We start from the raw sequence: 22,555 nt of genomic DNA, 5'->3' as shown, positions 1-22,555 counted from the left end.
TGTCAACAAAGCATCATATCGACATACTTGACTCGACACTGTCAACAAAGCATGATATGGACATACTTGACTCGACACTGTCAACAAAGCATGATATCGACATACTTGACTCGACACTGTCAACAAAGCATGGTATCGACATACCTGACTGTACTACGCCAACAAGCTGTACTATATTGACATACCTGACTGTACTACGCCAACAAGCTTTATATTGACATACCTGACTGTACTACGCCAACAAGCTGTATATTGACATGCTTGACTGGACTATGCCAACAAGCTTTGTATTGACATGCTTGACTGGACTACGGCAACAAGCTGTATATTGACATGCTTGACTGGACTATGCCAACCCGCTTTATATTGACATACTTGACTGGACTCTGCCAACAAGCTGCATATTGACATACTTGACTGGACTATGCCAGCAATGTATTATATCGACATACTTGACTGGACTATGCCAGCAAGGTATTGTATCGACAAAATTAACACTGTCTACAAAGTATGATATGGACATACTTGACTCGACACTGTCAACAAAGCATGGTATCGACATACCTGACTAGACCACGTCAACAAGCTGTATATTGACATGCTTGACTGGACTATGCCAACAAGCTTTATATTGACATGCTTGACTGGACTGTGCCAACAAGCTTTATATTGACATACTTGACTGGACTATGCCAGCAAGGTATTATATCGACAAAATTAACACTGTCAACAAAGTATGATATGGACATACTTGACTCGACATTGTCAACAAAGCATGGTATCGACATACCTGACTAGACTACGCCAGCAAGCTTTATATTGGCATACCTGACTGGACTATGCCAACAAGCTTTATATTGGCATACTTGACTGGACTATGCCAACAAGCTTTATATTGGCATACTTGACTGGACTATGCCAACAAGCTTTATATTGACATACTTGACTGGACTGTGCCAACAAGCTTTGTATTGACATACTTGTCTGGACTACGCTAACAACCTTTATATTGAAATACTTGACTGGACTACGGCAACAACTTTTATATTGACATGCTTGACTGGACTATGCCAACAAGCTTTATATTGACATACTTGACTGGACTACGGCAACAAGCTATATATTGACATACTTGACTGGACTACGGCAACAAGCTTTATATTGACATGCTTGACTGGACTATGCCAACAAGCTTTATATTGACATGTTTGACTGGACTATGCCAACAAGCTTTATATTGACATGCTTGACTGGACTATGCCAACAAGCTTTGTATTGACATGCTCGACTGGACTACGGTAACAAGCTTTATATTGACATGCTTGACTGGACTATGCCAGCAAGGTATTATATCGACAAACCTCACACTGTCAACAAAGTATGATATGGACAAACTTGACTCGACACTGTCAACAAAGCATGGTATCGACATACTTGACTAGACTACGCCAACAAGCTTTATATTGGCATACTTGACTGGACTATGCCAACAAGCTATATATTGACATTCTTGACTGGACTATACCAGCAAGGTTTTATATCGAGACACTTGACACAGTCAACAAAGCATCAGATGGACATACTTGACTCGACACTGTCAACAAAGCATGGTATTGACATACTTGACTCGACACTGTCAACAAAGCACGGTATTGACATACTTGACTCGGCACTGTCAACAAAGCATGATATCGACATACTTGAGTCGACACTGTCAACAAAACATGGCATCGACATACTTGACTCAACACTGTCAACAAAGCATGGTATCGACATACTTGACTAGACTACGCCAACAAGCTTTATATTGGCATACTTGACTGGACTATACCAACAAGCTATATATTGACATTCTTGACTGGACTATACCAGCAAGGTTTTATATCGAGACACTTGACACAGTCAACAAAGCATCATATGGACATACTTGACTCGACACTGTCAACAAAGCATGGTATCGACATACTTGAGTCGACACTGTCAACAAAACATGGCATCGACATACTTGAGTCGACATTGTCAACAAAACATGACATCGACATACTTGACTCGACACTGTCAACAAAGCATGGTATCGACATACTTGAGTCGACACTGTCAACAAAACATGGCATCGACATACTTGACTCGACACTGTCAACAAAGCATGATATCGACATACTTGAGTCGACACTGTCAACAAAACATGGCATCGACATACTTGAGTCGACATTGTCAACAAAACATGACATCGACATACTTGACTCGACACTGTCAACAAAGCATGGTATCGACATACTTGACTCGGCACTGTCAACAAAGCATGATATCGACATACTTGAGTCGACACTGTCAACAAAACATGGCATCGACATACTTGAGTCGACATTGTCAACAAAACATGACATCGACATACTTGACTCGACACTGTCAACAAAGCATGGTATCGACATACTTGACTCGGCACTGTCAACGAAGCATGGCATCGACATACTTGAATCGACACTGTCAACAAAGCATGGTATTGACATACTTGACTCGACACTGTCAACAAAGCATGATATCGGCATACTTGAGTCGACACTGTCAACAAAACATGGCATCGACATACTTGAGTCGAAATTGTCAACAAAACATGACATCGACATACTTGAGTCGACACTGTCAACAAAGCATGGTATCGACATACTTGACTCGGCACTGTCAACAAAGCATGATATCGACATACTTGACTCGACACTGTCAACAAAGCATGATATCGACATACTTGACTCGACACTGTCAACAAAGCATGATATCGACATACTTGACTCGACACTGTCAACAAAACATGGCATCGACATACTTGACTCGACACTGTCAACAAAGCATCATATCGACATACTTGACTCGGCACTGTCAACAAAGCATGGTATCGACATACCTGACTGTACTACGCCAACAAGCTGTATATTGACATAACAAGCTGACATCGACATAACTGACTGACGCCAACATGACTGGACTACTGCCAACAAGCTTTATATTGACATGCTTGACTGGACTATGCCAACAAGCCGCTTTATATTGACATATTGACATTGACTGGACTCTGCCAACAAGCTTTATATTGACATACTTGACTGGACTATGCCAACAATGTATATTGACATACTTGACTGGGCACTATGCCAGCAAGGTATTGTATCGACAAATTAACTGCTTCTATAAAGTATGATATCGACATACTTGACTCGACATTGTCAACAAAACATGGCATCGACATACTTGACTCGACACTGTCAATAAAGCATGGTATCGACATACTAGACTGGACTGCGCCAACAAGCATTATATTGACATACTTGACTGGACTATGGCAACAAGCCTTATATCGACATGCAAGACTGGACTACGCCAACAAGCTTTATATTGACATACGTGACTGGACCCCAACAAGCTTTATATCGACATACTAGACTGGAGTACCCCAACTGGCTTTATATTGACATATTTGACTGGACCATGGCAACAACCTTTATATTGACTTACTTGACTGGACTATGCCAACAAGCTTTATATTGACTTACTTGACTGGACTATGCCAACAAGCTTTATATTGACTTACTTCACTGGACTACGCATACTGGCTTTATATTTACATATTTGAGTGGACCATAGCAACAACCTTTATATTGACATACTTGTCTGGACTACGTTAACAACCTTTATATTGACATACTTGTCTGGACTACGCCAACAAGCTTTATATTGACATACCTGACTGGACTATGCCAACAAGCTTTATATTGACATACTTGACTGGACTATGCCAGCAAGGGATCATATCGACATACTAGACTGGACTACGCCAACAAGCTTTGTATTGACATGTTTGTCTGGACTACGCTAACAACCTTTATATTGAAATACTTGACTGGACTACGGCAACAAGCTTTATATTGACATGCTTGACTGGACTATGCCAACAAGCTTTATATTGACATACTTGACTGGACTACGGCAACAAGCTATATATTGACATACTTGACTGGACTACGGCAACAAGCTTTATATTGACATGCTTGACTGGACTATGCCAACAAGCTTTATATTGACATATACTTGACTGGACTATGCCAGCAAGGTATTATATCGACAAACTTAACACTGTCAACAAAGCATGATATGGACATACTTGACTCGACACTGTCAACAAAGCATGGTATTGACATACTTGACTAGACTACGCCAACAAGCTTTATATTGACATACCTGACTGGACTATGCCAACAAGCTTTATATTGACATACTTGACTGGACTACGGCAACAAGCTATATATTGACATACTTGACTGGACTACGGCAACAAGCTTTATATTGACATGCTTGACTGGACTATGCCAACAAGCTTTATATTGACATATACTTGACTGGACTATGCCAGCAAGGTATTATATCAACAAACTTAACACTGTCAACAAAGCATGATATGGACATACTTGACTCGACACTGTCAACAAAGCATGGTATTGACATACTTGACTAGACTACGCCAACAAGCTTTATATTGACATACCTGACTGGACTATGCCAACAAGCTTTATATTGACATACTTGACTGGACTATGCCAACAAGCTTTATATTGGCATACTTGACTGGACTATGCCAACAAGCTTTATATTGATATGTCTGACTGGACCCCAACAAGCTTTATATCGACATACTAGACTGGAGTACGCCATCTGGTTTTATATTGACATGCTTGACTGGACTATGCCAACAAGCTATATATTGAAGTGCTTGACTGGACTATGCCAACAAGCTTTATATTTTCATGCTTGACTGGACTATGCCAACAAGCTTTGTATTGACATGCTTGACTGGACTACGCCAACAAGCTTTATATTGACGTCCTTGACTGGACTATGCCAACAAGCTTTATATTGACATGCTTGACTGGACTATGCCAACAAGCTGCATATTGACATACTTGACTGGACTATGCCAGCAAGGTATTTTATCGACAAACTAAACACTGTCAACAAAGTATGATATGGACATACTTGACTCGACACTGTCAACAAAGCATGGTATTGACATACTTGACTGGACACTGTCAAGAAAGCACGGTATTGACATACTTGACTCGGCACTGTCAACAAAGCATGATATCGACATACTTGAGTCGACACTGTAAACAAAACATGGCATCGACATACTTGACTCGACACTGTCAACAAAACATGGCATCGACATACTTGACTCGACACTGTCAACAAAGAATGGTATCGACATACTTGACTCGACACTGTCAACAAAGCATGGTATTGACATACTTGACTCGACACTGTCAACAAAGCATGGCATCGACATACTTGAATCGACATTGTCAACAAAGCATGGTATTGACATACTTGACTCGACACTGTCAACAAACCATGGTATTGACATACTTGACTGGACTACGCCAACAAGCATTATATTGACATACTTGACTGGACTACGGCAACAAGCCTTATATCGACATGCAAGACTGGACTACGCCAACAAGCTTTATATTGATATACCTGACTGGACCCCAACAAGCTTTATATCGACATACTAGACTGGAGTACGCTAACTGGCTTTATATTGACATATTTGACTGGACCATGGCAACAACCTTTATATTGACTTACTTAACTGGACTATGGCAACAAGCTTTATATTGAATTACTTGACTGGACTATGCCAACAAGCTTTATATTGACATACTTGACTGGACTATGCCAGCAAGGGATCATATCGACATACTAGACTGGACTACGCTAACAAGCTTTGTATTGACATACTTGACTGGACTACGTTATCAACCTTTATATTGAAATACTTGACTGGACTACGGCAACAAGCTTTATATTGACATGCTTGACTGAACTATGCCAACAAGCTTTATATTGACATACTTGACTTGACTACGGCAACAAGCTATATATTGACATACTTGACTGGACTACGGCAACAAGCTTTATATTGACATACTTGACTGGACTATGCCAACAAGCTGTATATTGACATGCTTGACTGGACTATGCCAACAAGCTTTATATTGACATGCTTGACTGGACTATGCCAACAAGCTTTATTTTGACATGCTTGACTGGACTATGCCAACAAGCTTTATATTGACATGGTTGGCTGGACTCTGCCAACAAGCTTTATATTGACATACTTGACTGGACTATGCCAACAAGCTTTATATTGGCATGGTTGACTGGACTATGCCAACAAGCTTTATATATTGACTGGACTTACTTTATATTGACTGGACTATGCCGGCAAGGTATTATATTGACATGGTTGACTGGACTATGCCAACAAGCTTTATATTGACATGCTTGACTGGACTATGCCAACAAGCTTTATATTGACATGCTTGACTGGACTATGCCAACTGGCTTTATATTGACATGCTTGACTGGACTATGCCAACAAGCTTTATATTGACATGCTTGACTGGACTATGCCAACAAGCTTTATATTGACATTTACTTGACTGGACTATGCCAGCAAAGTATTATATCGACAAACTTAACACTGTCAACAAAGTATGATATGGACATACTTGACTCGACACTGTCAACAAAGCATGGTATTGACATACTTGACTAGACTACGCCAACAAGCTTTATATTGACATACCTGACTGGACTACGGTAACAAGCTTTATATTGACATGCTTGACTGGACTATGCCAACAAGCTTTATATTGACATGCTTGACTGGACTATGCCAACAAGCTTTATATTGACATGCTTGACTGGACTATGCCAACAAGCTTTATATTGACATGCTTGACTGGACTCTGGCAACAAGCTTTATATTGACATACTTGACTGGACTATGCCAACAAGCTTTATATTGACATGCTTGACTGGACTATGCCAACAAGCTTTATATTGGCATACTTGACTGGACTATGCCAACAAACTATATATTGACATACTTGACTGGACTATGCCAACAAGCTTTATATTGGCATACTTGACTGGACTATGCCAACAAACTACATATTGACATTCTTGACTGGACTATACCAGCAAGGTATTATATCGAGACACTTGACACTGTCAACAAAGCATCATATGGACATACTTGACTCGACACTGTCAACAAAGCATGGTATTGACTTACTTGACTCGACACTGTCAACAAAGCATGGTATTGACATACTTGACTCGACACTGTCAACAAAGCATGATATCGACATACTTGACTCGACACTGTCAACAAAACACGGCATCGACATACTTGACCCGACACTGTCAACAAAACATGGCATCGACATACTTGACTCGACACTGTCAACAAAGCATGGTATCGACATACTTGACTGGACTATGCCAACAAGCTTAATATTGAAATACTTGACTGGACTACGCCAACAAGCTTTATATTGACATACTTGAGTGGACTACGGCAACAAGCATTATATCGACATACTTGACTGGACTACGGCAACAAGCCTTATATCGACATGCTAGACTGGACTATGCCAACAAGCTTTATAGTGACATACGTGACTGGACCCCAACAAGCTTTATATCGACATACTAGACTGGACTACGCCAACTGGCTTTATATTGACATATTTGACTGGACCATGGCAACAACCTTTATATTGACTTACTTGACTGGACTATGCCAACAAGCTTTATATTGACTTACTTGACTGGACTATGCCAACAAGCTTTATATTGACTTACTTCACTGGACTACGCATACTGGCTTTATATTTACATATTTGACTGGACCATAGCAACAACCTTTATATTGACATACTTGTCTGGACTACGCTAACAACCTTTATATTGACATACTTGTCTGGACTACGCCAACAAGCTTTATATTGACATACTTGTCTGGACTATGCCAACAAGCTTTATATTGACATGCTTGACTGGACTATGCCAACAAGCTTTATATTGACATGCTTGACTGGACTACGCCAACAAGCTTTATATTGACATGCTTGACTGGACTACGGCAACAAGCTTTATATTGACATGCTTGACTGGACTACGGCAACAAGCTTTATATTGACATGCTTGACTGGACTATGCCAACAAGCTTTATATTGACATGCTTGACTGGACTATGCCAACAAGCTTTATATTGACATACGTGACTGGACCCCAACAAGCTTTATATCGACATACTAGACTAGACTACGCCAACTGGCTTTATATTGACATATTTGACTGGACCATGGCAACAACCTTTATATTGACTTACTTGACTGGACTATGCAAACAAGCTTTATATTGACTTACTTGACTGGACTACGGCAACAAGCCTTATATCGACATGCTAGACTGGACTACGCCAACAAGCTTTATAGTGACATACGTGACTGGACCCCAACAAGCTTTATATCGACATACTAGACTGGAGTACGCCAACTGGCTTTATATTGACATATTTGACTGGACCATGGCAACAACCTTTATATTGACTTACTTGACTGGACTATGTCAACAAGCTTTATATTGACTTACTTGACTGGACTATGCCAACAAGCTTTATATTAACATGCTCGACTGGACTATGCCAACAAGCTTTATATTGACATACTTGACTGGACTACGGCAACAAGCTATATATTGACATACTTGACTGGACTACGGCAACAAGCTTTATATTGACATGCTTGACTGGACTATTCCAACAAGCTTTATATTGACATGCTTGACTGGACTATGCCAACAAGCTTTATATTGACATGCTTGACTGGACTATGCCAACAAGCTTTGTATTGACATGCTTGACTGGACTACGCCAACTGGCTTTATATTGACATGCTTGACTGGACTATGCCAACAAGCTTTATATTGACATGCTTGACTGGACTATGCCAACAAGCTTTATATTGACATGCTTGACTGGACTATGCCAACAAGCTTTATATTGACATGCTTGACTGGACTACGGCAACAAGCTATATATTGACATGCTTGACTGGACTATGCCAACAACCTGCATATTGACATATACTTGACTGGACTATGCCAGCAAGGTATTATATCGACAAACTTAACTCTGTCAACAAAGTATGATATGGACATACTTGACTCGACACTGTCAACAAAGCATGGTATTGACATACTTGACTAGACTACGCCAACAAGCTTTATATTGACATACCTGACTGGACTATGCCAACAAGCTTTATATTGACATACTTGACTGGACTATGCCAACAAGCTTTATATTGGCATACTTGACTGGACTATGCCAACAAAGTATATATTGACATTCTTGACTGGACTATACAGCAAGGTATTATATCGAGACACTTGACACAGTCAACAAAGCATCATATGGACATACTTGACTCGACACTGTCAACAAAGCATGGTATTGACATACTTGACTCGACACTGTCAACAAAGCATGATATTGACATACTTGACTCGGCACTGTGAACAAAGCATGATATCGACATACTTGACTCGACACTGTCAACAAAACATGGCATCGACATACTTGACTCGACACTGTCAACAAAACATGGCATCGACATACTTGACTCGACACTGTCAACAAAGCATGGTATTGACATACTTGACTCGACACTGTCAACAAAGCATGGCATCGACATACTTGACTCGACACTGTCAACAAAGCATGGTATTGACATACTTGACTCGACACTGTCAACAAAGCATGGTATTGACATACTTGACTCGGCACTGTCAACAAAGCATGATATCGACATACTTGACTCGACACTGTCAACAAAACATGGCATCGACATACTTGACTCGACACTGTCAACAAAGCATGGTATCGACATACTTGACTGGACTATGCCAACAAGCTTTATATTGAAATACTTGACTGGACTACGCCAACAACCTTTATATTGACATACTTGAGTGGACTACGCCAACAAGCATTATATTGACATACTTGACTGGACTACGGCAACAAGCCTTATATCGACATGCTAGACTGGACTACGCCAACAAGCTTTATAGTGACATACGTGACTGGACCCCAACAAGCTTTATATCGACATACTAGACTAGACTACGCCAACTGGCTTTATATTTACATATTTATATGGACCATAGCAACAACCTTTATATTGACATACTTGTCTGGACTACGCTAACAACCTTTATATTGACATACTTGTCTGGACTACGCCAACAAGCTTTATATTGACATACTTGTCTGGACTATGCCAACAAGCTTTATATTGACATACTTGACTGGACTATGCCAACAAGCTTTATATTGACATGCTTGACTGGACTATGCCAACAAGCTTTATATTGAGATGCTTGACTGGACTATGCCAACAAGCTTTATATTGACATGCTTGACTGGACTATGCCAACAAGCCTATATTGACATACGTGACTGGTCTACACCAACAAGCTTTTTATTGACATGCTTGACTGGACTATGAGCACACGTACACACACGCACACACGAATATTGATTGTTCTGCTTAAGATCATTCGACCTGCATTGATTTTCTGGTAGGTGAACAAGTCCTCAGCAACCTATGTGTATACTAGTCGTTTAAAGGCTATTAAATTGATCTATTGATCAGGTTGGCCATTACATATCACCGTACAATATATCAATCAGTGTATTTTCTGGTCCAGGCTCGATTTTTTACAGACAACCGTCATAAAATAGGATTATAGCTGAGTACGGCGTTAAAGAACAAACAGGTAAACTGTAAGGGAGACTGTCTGAATATGTTGATAACAGGTGTTGTCGCTACCTGGTTCCTCTGATTACAGTTATATCTATATAATACAGTCCGGTAAGATGAATATTATCAGTAAGATAGTCCGCAATATAGAACACACTCGGTGAACCCCAACTGTTCTCTGAAGTCTCGATTGTACTTCTGGATACGACCTTAACATGGTTGTCCAACCTAATCACTCGCTGGTTTTATCTCGATGGGACAATGCTTCAAGTTTGATAATCAAACATAACCATTTTTTTGCCGTAATATCAACACATACTGATAATGTAACCGAATTTGTATGAATGGATGGATGGATATATGGATGAATGAAACAATGAATGAATGAATGACAGTTACAGAACCAAATACCAAACATCGTCGTATCAATGTCGATTAAAATCATGGTTAGATTCTGTGGACACTTTACTCTTGATCCGATTTTATGAGTACTCACCAAGGGTTGCCTTAAGTAGGTAAAGGTAGGTATTTTGTATTATACAGAACATTCACTTGTAATACCATGATAGATGACTTACCTCTCTCCCTCTCTCCAACTTTCGCTCTCTCTCGCCATCTCTCTCTCTCTCTCTCTCTCTCTCTCTCTCTCTCTCTCTCTCTCTCTCTCTCTCTCTCTCTCTCTCTCTCCCTCTCTCTCCGTGCTGCACTTCTAGTTTCTTCACACCACATAACGTTTATGTTTATGATTATTCCGCCATATTTGACAGAATCAAAGCTGTCAGTTGTAAATTCACAAAGCATACAGCTTACTTTATTATGAGGCTGGCGTAAATTACAGAACACAAGTGACAAAAAGGGACAAAAATATATCCCAACCAAATAAAACCACCAAAAACCAATCAACAACCTTGAAAAGTATTTACTTGTACGATTCCAACAAGTCAAATACCACTGTGTCGAACGCACGGTTGTCTCTAATCAAAAGCTTGATTCCAGCGTATTTCGTGTTTAGTCACGGTTGTGTCGAACCTCGAATATCTCGAAGTATTTAAGTAGGTCTCTTCAACATTGACACAACGGTGTTTGCATATAGCTAAGGACACACGATAGATGTGGATATTTTCAGGTAAGAATGCAGCCCTTGTGAAGATCGATGCTCATTATGTCAATCACCGGAACGCCTGGTTTAAATTCACATATTTGCAGACCGCCGTCATGAAGCTAGAATATTACTGAGTGCTGCGCACTCCTAACAAGTAGGAAGTGGAGCTTAAGACAGGGATGTATGTCTCTCTTGGAGAGGAGACTGACACTTAACAGCTTTAAGCGTATGTTGATATAGAGTATTAGACGTCCGCAAGAATTGTAGTTGGAATCAGCTTGCTAGGAGATTAAAGGGTTAATACTATCATGTTTATCAACCAACTGTTTATCGTATACACCAACGGTGGGGTAGCCTAGTGATAAAGACCCGTTCGATACATGGGCATTGTTAAGCTTTTGTCCCCGCCGTGATATTGATATTGAACGAGGTCTTTTATGATGAACGAGGGAGCTGCTGTGGATATACAACTTATTCATTACAATAATTCAGACCTTTCAATGAAGATTTCACACCAACAATATCCTGAACACCTGGAGAAAGATCAACTCAACCGACTCAAGTGAGAACACAAAGACCTGCTAAATGAACAGCCGGACGAAAACGAGATTTAGTCATTTAAAATTGTCAGGAGTTCCTGACGAGGAACAGTGAATGTCAAAGAAGTTAATGCAAACTGGATCAAGTATGCTGATTAAACGTTTCCTGAATGAAGCGGTCTGTGGTACAGAAAGCTACCAATGACATTTGAACAAAATACAAACACTGAAACGGTGTTCCAGAAAGCAGCCAATGAGATCAGAGGAAGTCGGAAAAAGGTAGGACGCAGAAAACGGTCAATAGAGCAAGGGAAAAAAATCAGTCATGTTTATTACAATTAACAGCAATACATGGAACACATTTTAAAGGTTTCAGAAACTAAAACTAACTAGCATGTATTGTACTTTCAGAACTTCCAGGATTTCGAACAAAACTAAGAACACATCCCGATAACAGTTATGTCTTATTAACTAAAATACGGGCATAATAGTCATCGCGCGTTTCGTTGACCTCTTTCTGTTTCAAATAGATTACATAAAATGGGTTACGAGATAGTAAAGTTATGACGATAAGGTTGTACGCTCATACCTAGATTGTATCTTAGTTTCTCAGTCTGATGGTTAAATCGTGTCGTCCGGCAGAGGCCACATGGGATAGTTCGAATTATAGAGGTGGAGGGATGCAAGTTCTTTTGGTCCACTAGAAATGTCGAATTTTCAGGTTGAACAAACATTGGTAGGAAAATTATCAGACACGATCAAATGACTGTAGACGCCATTATTTCTGTCATACACTTTAGGACACTAGCATGATCGGGGCGTGGGGTAGCACCCGAATACCCGGGTTCGATTCCCCACATGGGTACAATGTGTTTAGCCCATTTTTGATGTCACCCGCCGTGATATTGCTGGAATATTGCTAAAAGTGGCGTAAAACCATACTCACTCACTTACCCATTCACTCACTCACTAATATGATCATATGCATAGATATTGCTAATTCGAATCTAAAGGGTCGAGTGTTCGGGAAAATCGTAACCATATGACCTTTCATGACATATGTCGTTTACATCTCCTTAGAAATTCAACCTAGGATAGGGCGGTGGGTAGGCCTAGTGATAAAAGCATTCATTCATCACGCCGAAGACCCGTGTTCGATTCCACACATGGGAACAATGTGTGTAACCCATTTCTGGTGTCCCCGGCAGTGATATTGCTGGAATATTGCTTACGCCGGCGTAAAACTAAACTCACTCACTCACTAAACCTGGGCAAAAGACTACTCCATGATCCTCTATATTACACGAATAAGTATTTATATTATAGTATTTCGGTAATGTTTATTCTTACCGGCCCCCAAACCACAAGTAAGACCCGTGGGACAGGATGCGCTCACTCATTTTGAGAACACTTGGTAATACCAACAATTGGTTTTGCTTTCAAAAACACATCCTTAAAGTATAGTCGTTCTTCCTTATAACTATCGAAATGATATATAGGTTTGTTAGGAATTTCTACGAATCATATTGCATAGGCAAACTTTGTGTAATGAGGGTCAACGAATCATGTGTAATGAGGGTCAACGAATCATGTGTAATGAGGGTCAACGAATCATGTGTAATGTCGCTTTAACAATACATTGATAGTCCCAGCAGTCAGCGTCTCTAAGTAAGGGTGTAATAGAGGTACTGTAGAAAATATACACTTTGACCTTGCATTTGACCGAGCAATTATAAACTTTGTAAATACTTTAGGCCTACTGGGGGATAACACTCACGAAAATGCTTCAAACAGCAGCAATGTTCCAACTAAATTTACCCGTTTACATCTCGGTGGTCTGTAAAGAATCGAGACATTTCCAAGTGTGACTCGTCAATGACAAAACGATGTCATTCTCTATTTAGACTTGTGCAATATGTCCCCGTGTTCCTTTTCATGGTATTGTGTTTGTCACAGGATACGCTCACCTTTTCCCGAGTACCTGTATGTTTGTTTATTGTTTAACGCCGCACCAGCACTGTCCCAGATACATGGCGGCGGTCTGTAAATAATCGAGTCTGGACCAGGCAATCCAGTGATCAAAGCATGAGCATCGATCTACGCAATTGAGATACGATGATATGTTTCAAAGTCACTGAGCCTGACAACCCGATCCCGTTAGTCGCCTCTTGCGACACGCATGGGTTGCTGAAGACCAATTCTAACATGGATCTTCACGGGTCAAACTTAAAGGTCCAAGACACAACGGCCATCCCCTTATCTATTACATCACCATCAGGATAGCCATTTCTTGTTTATTTTATTATAGTCACCATCAACTATGGGCGTTTGCGTTTCTTTTCCTGACAGGTATATTAAATACAAACTTGCCATGTATATTTTCTAAATCATATAAACAACACCGTGTACAAGAAGGTGGCTGTGAAGGGAACGGTCATATGACTTTGACATCAAAGCCGAATGCAAAGTTTCAAAGGATTTTATTGTGTTCGTTGCTTCCTAATTAGATGTTTGGTGAACGTCACAATGCTCAACAACCATATCGTTGAATAAAGTGGCCATATGCTGTGAGCGGCGGATGTCCTGTATTACGTACATACGCTGAACACGGAATAACGAGGTTGTTAATTAAGGTCGCCTTCAGCAGAAGGAACAATTCACTTGTGGGCATGGCAATGGGCAGAGTAATGAAACATGAGCGATTTAAGTAGGGCACATTTGCATATGTTGGACTTGAAATGAAGCTGACATCTTGAGGATCTTAATTCCATTCACACTCTGAATTGCATGCGTGAGTGAGTGAGTGAGTGTGTGCGTACGTGCGTGCGTGGTGAGTGAGTGAGTGAGTGAGTGGATCTAAAAATGGATTTTAAAACTACTGACCACTCTTGATTACAGGTGTGACAAAAGAGTCAAGAATTGTCACAGATCTCTTGTTGTGTTACAGTTACCGAAAGAAAGGCATAAGCGTTGAGGTGACCCCATCTCTTGGCAACATCCAGCATAATGCTTTAGTATAATATGGATTCATGTGTCGGATTCTCAGTTCAACATATTACATTGGTGTGGGCGTTATAAGTATCTAAGTAAGTGTTATCTATGAACGCAGGTTCACTGTTAGCTGATTCATTAAGAAGTGATGGTTTTCCCGCTGTCATGTTGCTGGAATATGGCTAAAAGCGGCGTAAAATCATACTCACTCAGTCATTAATAAACACTGAAATGTTTGAGTTTGGTTATCATGACAGTCATTCATTACCAACATCATATGATGACGGTAATTTATCAACAGTGACCTTGACAGTCACATGACCACTAGCAGGCGATAAGTCACTTATCCCACTCGTGGCGAAGGTCTTCCTCCGTGTGGGATCTTGGCCTTGACCTAAGTACATTCATGCGTTGTATGTATGTTACGTCACAGAGATATCCCGGTCTATGAATGCTTGTGTCTTGGCGCCAGAAGATTACACTACAGCGTAAGGTCAGTGAAGCACATGTACTTGACTTACGTGCAATTAGTTAATAACAGCAATGGCCCATCAAGGTAGCTTGTAAATAAAATATCTATTTACATAATCATAAAACAGATCTCTACTGTTACGTCTCCAGCAGTTTCACGACCATGTGTTTATGAATTACCACCATGAAGATCCGGGTTAGAACTGATCTTCAGTAACCCATGCTCAAGTAAGAGGCGACTAACGGGATTGGGTAGTCAGGCTCGCTGCCTTGGTTCACACACGCCATCGTATCCCTATTGCATTTGATCGACGCTCATGTTGTTGATCACTGGATTGCCTGGTTCAGACTCGATTATTTATAGACCAGCGTTCGAAAAAAGCGCTGGCCCAGAGGCCCAGCGCCGGTTGTTATTGTATCGGGCCGGCAGTTTCAAATATGTGCAGGCCCTTGTGGCCTTCAGTAAATTTTCTTTTTTTCAACTGGAATCTTTCCCATAATTCTTTTCTTTATCAACGTTCGGGAATCATTCATGATCCATCACGATACGATAACTTATAGTTTCACTTCCTGGTATTTCAGCGCTTTGCGTGTAGGAATGTGACCACCAGTCTTTAACAAATAAAAACTTCTCTGTGCGCAGTAGGCAAATTGGTTTTGAAGAAACACTGTGAAGCTGTGTACAGTGTAGTCTATTTTGTTTTTATTGGTTTGACGTTAACAAAATGGGCCTGCAGATTTCATTCAGGGCCCGTAGATTTTAAAGCATGCAGGCGGAAGCAGGCCCCGATGGCCAACTGGCAAATTAAGGTATTGCAAACACTGTTACAGACCGCCGCCATGTGCTTGGTGCGGCGTTAAACAACAAACAAACATATAGTGATGGTAACAGGTACTCGGGGAAAAGGTGAGCGTATCCTGTCACAATCACAATGCAATGACAAGGAACACCGGAACATATTGCACAAGTCAAAATGGAGAAAGACATCGTTTTGGCATTGACGCGTCACATTTTGAAATGTCCTCAATATGTCTGCCATGAAACGTTGAAAGCTTCACCGATGTCATGATTGTTGTAACACTGGTGCCAGCGTAATGTGGGGGGAAAGGCCCAAAGTGACGCTGGTGCCAAATGTTTACTACTGTGGTAACATTCATGAGCATGCTGATAAAATACATGTAACAATACCCATGGTAACCGGTCTAAGTCTCGGGTACAGGTATTCTACAACTTTTATTATTGTGACCCTTTATATACTCTTAATGACTTTACAAAGTTCTGTTATTAAATACACATACAATGCTATCAGTATAAGCGTGCCTATACTTATACTCATGGAAGCGAATAAGGGAACACCTGAAAGTACAAGTGTTCCTTTATTCTTTACCAGAATTTCACCCACATTGCAATACAAAGCTTGTGAAGAAACCTGGGAAAGAATAATGGAACACTTGTACTTTCAGGTGTTCCCTTATTCGTTTCCATGAGTATATTAATGGACCGTGATACCTGAATCAGTACAAGACACAAAGGACAATTTGTCTAACCAATTAAATCATTAAAAGGAACCGATAGAGTAATTCCTTATGCAAGTAAGTTTGTTCAAAATTGCCTGTGCACCCAGCAGAAGATGGGTACCCGGTGGTATAACTCATATGACTTTTAACCTCCTAGCGCCTCACAGGCAGCTTGGGTTATCCGGGGTAATAATATCCATCATATTGTATGCGCTAAGTTGTGCGGCGTGGAGTTCAGCGGTACATAAGTTGCCAATTATTATGATTATTATAATTCATTGAACGGGTAACGGATTTTGTGGTGACATTCTGAATGTAGTGCCATGTTGCATGCACTTTGAATCACCGGAAGTATGACAGCGTCCAGTAGTGATCACCAGGCAACAGGCCGTCCAGGGAACCTCACGTACCAGCACTTCCGCCGACTGCACTGACGGATGTTCTATGTATAGAATGCCCTATATTCGCCGTTACCAGGAATGTGCATGCCTTTAAACGGTGCTACTATAGTACAGTATATCATAGCTCAGTTTGGAGAAATGATTAACAAAATCATTGTAAAACAAAACACTGAAAGAAGTGGAATTAAAAACAAGTTCAGTTGTTTATAAAGCAACAAAAGAGATTTGAAATAAAAGGAAAAATTAACACATGAAAGAAGTGGAATTTAAAATAAGTTTAGTTGTTTATAAAGCAAGAAAAGAGATTTGAAATAACAGGAAATATTTAACACATTTTCACTTGTGTTCTGCACTGACGTTTTACATGATGCTAAGTGTGTTGTGTATGTTGTGTTATGCTATATGCGATATGTATGTTTTGTGTTGTGCACGTGTTGTGTACTTTGTGCTTTGGTTATGCCTTATTCTATGGTTGATCTGGAATTTGTGTTGTTTTCCTGTGTTATGCATACGTTTGGTACCTTTTGTTGTATATGTAGTATGTGTTTATTCTGTGTATCCGTTATGTGAACTATGCCTTGTGTGTTCTCTGCACATGGTGGCGGCTGTGGTGAGAGTAGCGCCTAAGACGTTCCCTTTATCATACTACAGACGCGGGTTCGACTTTACAAAGTTCTGTTATTAAATACACATACAATGCTATCAGTATAAGCGTGCCTATACTTATACTCATGGAAGCGAATAAGGGAACACCTGAAAGTACAAGTGTTCCTTTATTCTTGATCATACTACAGACGCGGGTTCGACTCCCCACATGGGTACAATGTGTGAGTCTTGTTTCTGGTGTTCCTCGCCGTGGTATTGCTGGAGCTTTGCTAAAAGCGCCGTAAAACAGTACTCACTCATTATATGATGAGTGTAAAGTGTGGATCTGTAGATGTTATGTGACCTTCGTTTTCCAAGTATTTTGTGTTTTGTGCATGTGATCAGTAATGCATATGTTGTGTGAGGGCAGTTAATTTAGAAATGGCGATGCTGTGCGTCATAGCGGTACTTTAAGGGCACATCGTTCCCCAACGCCAGTACGCAGTTAATGCAAAGTGTCACAACACATATTTGGATCAGAAAATGTAATCTGTCACTCCAAAACCACACTCCACATGGCACTGTTAAATTCCTATACACACTATTTTAAGCTGATATTCTACAAATAATTATTAGAAACCACTACATTGCCTTATTTCACTTCTAAAATAGCTACAAGGTCACCAGTATGTATTGCTGATCATGTAGCTAAACAATGGAAACTGACTTGACGAAATTTGTATGGACCCTACTTAAATAGTTACGCAGTGGCAGCTATAAAGTGGCAGCTTCTCAAGTTACAAGAAATGTAAGTGGTCTTTCAACTGACGTGGCCTAATGGCCAGGCTTGCCGATGACCTTCTGTATTTATTAAATATATTCTCCAGTAATTGTTTTGCCATAGTGATAATCGTGATGAAAACGCCTGACACTTTATTCCTTGAAATTAAACACGAGCGTCCTAATAACGTTTAATAACACGGAGATTATAACGCATGCTTCCAACTGATGATACGAGTGAGTGAATATGGTTTTACGCCGCGTTTAGCAAAATCTCAGCAATATTGCGGTGAGGGACACCAGACACGGGCTCTGTACGATCTACCCATGTGGAGAATCGAACCCGGATTCTCGCATGACAAGGGAACGCTTTACTCACTCTGGTTCCCCACCGCTTCTAATGATGCGAATGGTATGTTATCGGATAGGATATGCGCACACTTATCGAGAAAATGCGGTGTTATCACTGATTTTCAGTAAGCCATTCGTATTATTTTCGCCGCTGTTTTGTCTTTCACGCACAGTCGAATCCGATTATCAAGACTGGTTATCCCCTGGTGTTGACGTTTTAAAATAAATATCCATGAGGAATAACATCCTACGATCACGAAGGTTCACTTGATAATCTCTTTTGTGGAGAAGACGTTTGGTTTTCTTTACTCATACGTGGTTCAAGGGTACATTTTCTGCATAATGTCGCCAATGGTAAGAAATTTATGTCATACTTTTGTGACATTATATAAAACATGCCAGAATTACATTTCGTTAGGTACAAGTTCATTATTTTGATTACGCTGAAACATAGAGGAATACAAAATCACGTATCATTTTTCTTTCCAAGTGTTTCTTTTCGGTCGTTAGTTTGGTTCGTTCATATGCGATATCGAGGTCAGTACTACTGAAGTCAGTGGGCAAATCGCGTTCATTTCAGCATCAATAACGATCGCAAACACATTCTCATGATATTATATTTTAACATTTAAAGGGGGCTTATTTTAACATTATACACTGCAAAAGCAAGAGTCTTGCATCTATAGTATACAGATTTTACCAGCAAACATGCTGAGAAATATCAAAGATTAATCTACAACGACCATGGTGACGAAGTAAATCACTTTAAATTATATTAAATTTAGTAGACAAATTCACGTATATGACCGATGGAGGCGGTTATCTGTGCCTACTGCGTTGAAGTAGGGGGTGGATATCGCAGGTCTCGACCTCACAGACATCACGATATTATCTTGAGATAGGCAATAAACGTTTGTAAAAATACTTACCTATATGAATCGATGAGATGCACAATAAACCAAATAATGTAAAAATATTGCACATTTCTTCTGGTTGAGTATTGATCCAGGAGAACGCCCGAAGCGGAAGGTAGTGTAAAATGACGGTTCTTAAGCTTTCGTGTAAGTGTCGCTCAACTCTCAAGCAGGGTTCAGAAGTTCTCAAAGTCCGCTTCGACACCGCAGATAGAGTAGCGATAACGCTGTATTGTTTAACTCCGCTGTAAGGAGCTGTCGAGGATCACATCCCGAGAAGGAGCTGGAAGGGGTGTGTTATCAGAATAATGTATTACGAAGTTCAACTTCTTGTTGGATGTCTTTTGATGATTGGTTTACAACGTTCAACTGACTTTATATCTTGCTATCTTAGATCCGAACTGAACATGTTTGTAGATTGTTGTCCGAGACTGGTACGCTTACATTATCAAAGTGCGCAACATCGATATCAGGCCCTTCCTACCACAAATACAGGTCGGGTAACTGCATTAATAAACAGTTAGAAACAAGCAAAGCAATGACTGTACATCTAACAACCATCTGGATCCACGCCTCTCTCCCTCTTACTCTTTCTCTCTCATTCTGCCCCCCCTTTTTCTCTCGGGGCGGTTTGGTAGCCTAGTGGTTAAAGCGTTCGCTCGTCACGGCGAAGATCCGGGTTCGATTCCCCAAAGGGGTACAATATGTGTGAACCCATTTCTGGTGTCCCCCGCATCGTTATATTGCTGGAATATTTCGGTTACTGGAGCTACCGATGACAACAGATGCAGTCTCCCAAACCCCAAAGCATAACTTATGAAGGGAGCCTAACTAACGTCTAGAATATTTGTGCAAGTCTATATATTGTCTCAGGGCTAGCATTTGAAATGTATGTATCTTATTTGTAGATATACGTTTTCATGAGGCAACTTTATCTCAGGGACGAAATGCTAGTCAAGAGGTGGGACTGTATAGAGGCAGGCGGAGATCCAATTACAGGAGACAATTGTAATAACTGACAGGTTTTTGAACAATTTCTTCTTCTTAATATATATAAATTCAGTTTCTTGCCATTAGATTGTTTGCAAAGAATCTATGTTGTGTAGTTAAATGACATAAAGATAAAATATGTCATAGCGACAAAGCCCTTTCCGTGGATCATTAGAAATGACCTATAAAGGCTGAGTGAATCTTGAAGTTACATGTATGAATCACAAACAAATGATACTAATGACACCGGGTATTCGCCAAAAGGTCAGCGTATCCTGGACCACCGATGGCACCCGTGACAGACACTCAAGAGCATGTTGGTTGGTTGGTGGTTGTTTAACGCCCCACTCAGCAATATTCCAGCTATATGGCGGCGGTCTGTAAATAATCGAGCCTGGACCAGACAACCCAGTGATCAACATCACGAACATCGTTCTACATAAATGAGATACGATGACATGTGTGAACCAAGTCAGCGAGCCTGACCACCCGATCCCGTTAGTCTCCTCTTACAACAAGCATGGGTTACTGAAGATCAGTTCTAACCCAGATCTTCACGGGTACTAGATCATGTCGATTGTTCATCTAAACATATAAGTAGAAATTCAGACAGGGATTTATCACCGACAATAGTTTGGTCACTGATGCATCAAAGTTGAAAATGTTATCATCATGCCTACTAGGAAACGTTTGAACCTTTACTCAAGCTGTGGACGTTGTTACCTTGCTCAAATAACTTTTCCTTCCGGTAAGAGTCGAAGGAAGAGCAAAATGAGTTTTACCTCGAAAATTTGGTGAGGCTGGAGTTGATGGAATATTGGTCAACAGTAAGGAAATGTAGGCTGATAAATAGACGAAGTTATTCCTCTTGTTGAAGTCTTGTCGAGACGTATGTGTCAACACACCCAAACATGGAACAGACGAGGCCGTCTCACATGTCTCCTTTATTACGGGTTCAGGCACGTGAGTCAATGCAAGGGTATTGGCTGTTCGATGCTTTTCGATGATATGAGATCACTGAAATGCCTCAAGCCTAAGTTAAATTTGGCCAGTTTAAGTTCTCCTGACTTGGCCGATCCAAGGGGAAAAATCATGATCATGTACATAAGAAACGGATCAGCAAGAATGGGAACAAGACGGAAAACGCTTACCCAGTGAATAGGCTTGCTGGATAGCAAAATGTACACAGCGAGTATACAGCAAACTGGAATGGCACAAAACGAACTTGCTAGACATTTGA

The 22,555-nt window shown here is 40.4% G+C and overlaps 1 protein-coding gene across 1 annotated transcript in view; it reads right to left on the bottom strand.

The window, feature by feature from the left end:
- LOC124287665 (macrophage mannose receptor 1-like) overlaps positions 1 to 20,568 on the bottom strand; it is a 76,698-nt gene extending 56,130 nt beyond the window's left edge. The window contains exon 1 of the mRNA XM_046724167.1: positions 20,341 to 20,568. Within this exon, the coding sequence (XP_046580123.1) occupies positions 20,341 to 20,395 (55 nt within the window). The 5' untranslated portion in view covers positions 20,396 to 20,568. The remainder of the gene's footprint in view (positions 1 to 20,340) is intronic.
- Between the last annotated feature and the right edge of the window lie 1,987 nt (positions 20,569 to 22,555).

Source organism: Haliotis rubra, unplaced genomic scaffold, assembly GCF_003918875.1.
Source record: "Haliotis rubra isolate DU_JTF1 unplaced genomic scaffold, ASM391887v1 Scf404, whole genome shotgun sequence".
Classification (NCBI taxonomy): Eukaryota; Metazoa; Mollusca; class Gastropoda; order Lepetellida; family Haliotidae; genus Haliotis; species Haliotis rubra.
This window is presented reverse-complemented; position numbering and strand designations above follow the sequence as displayed.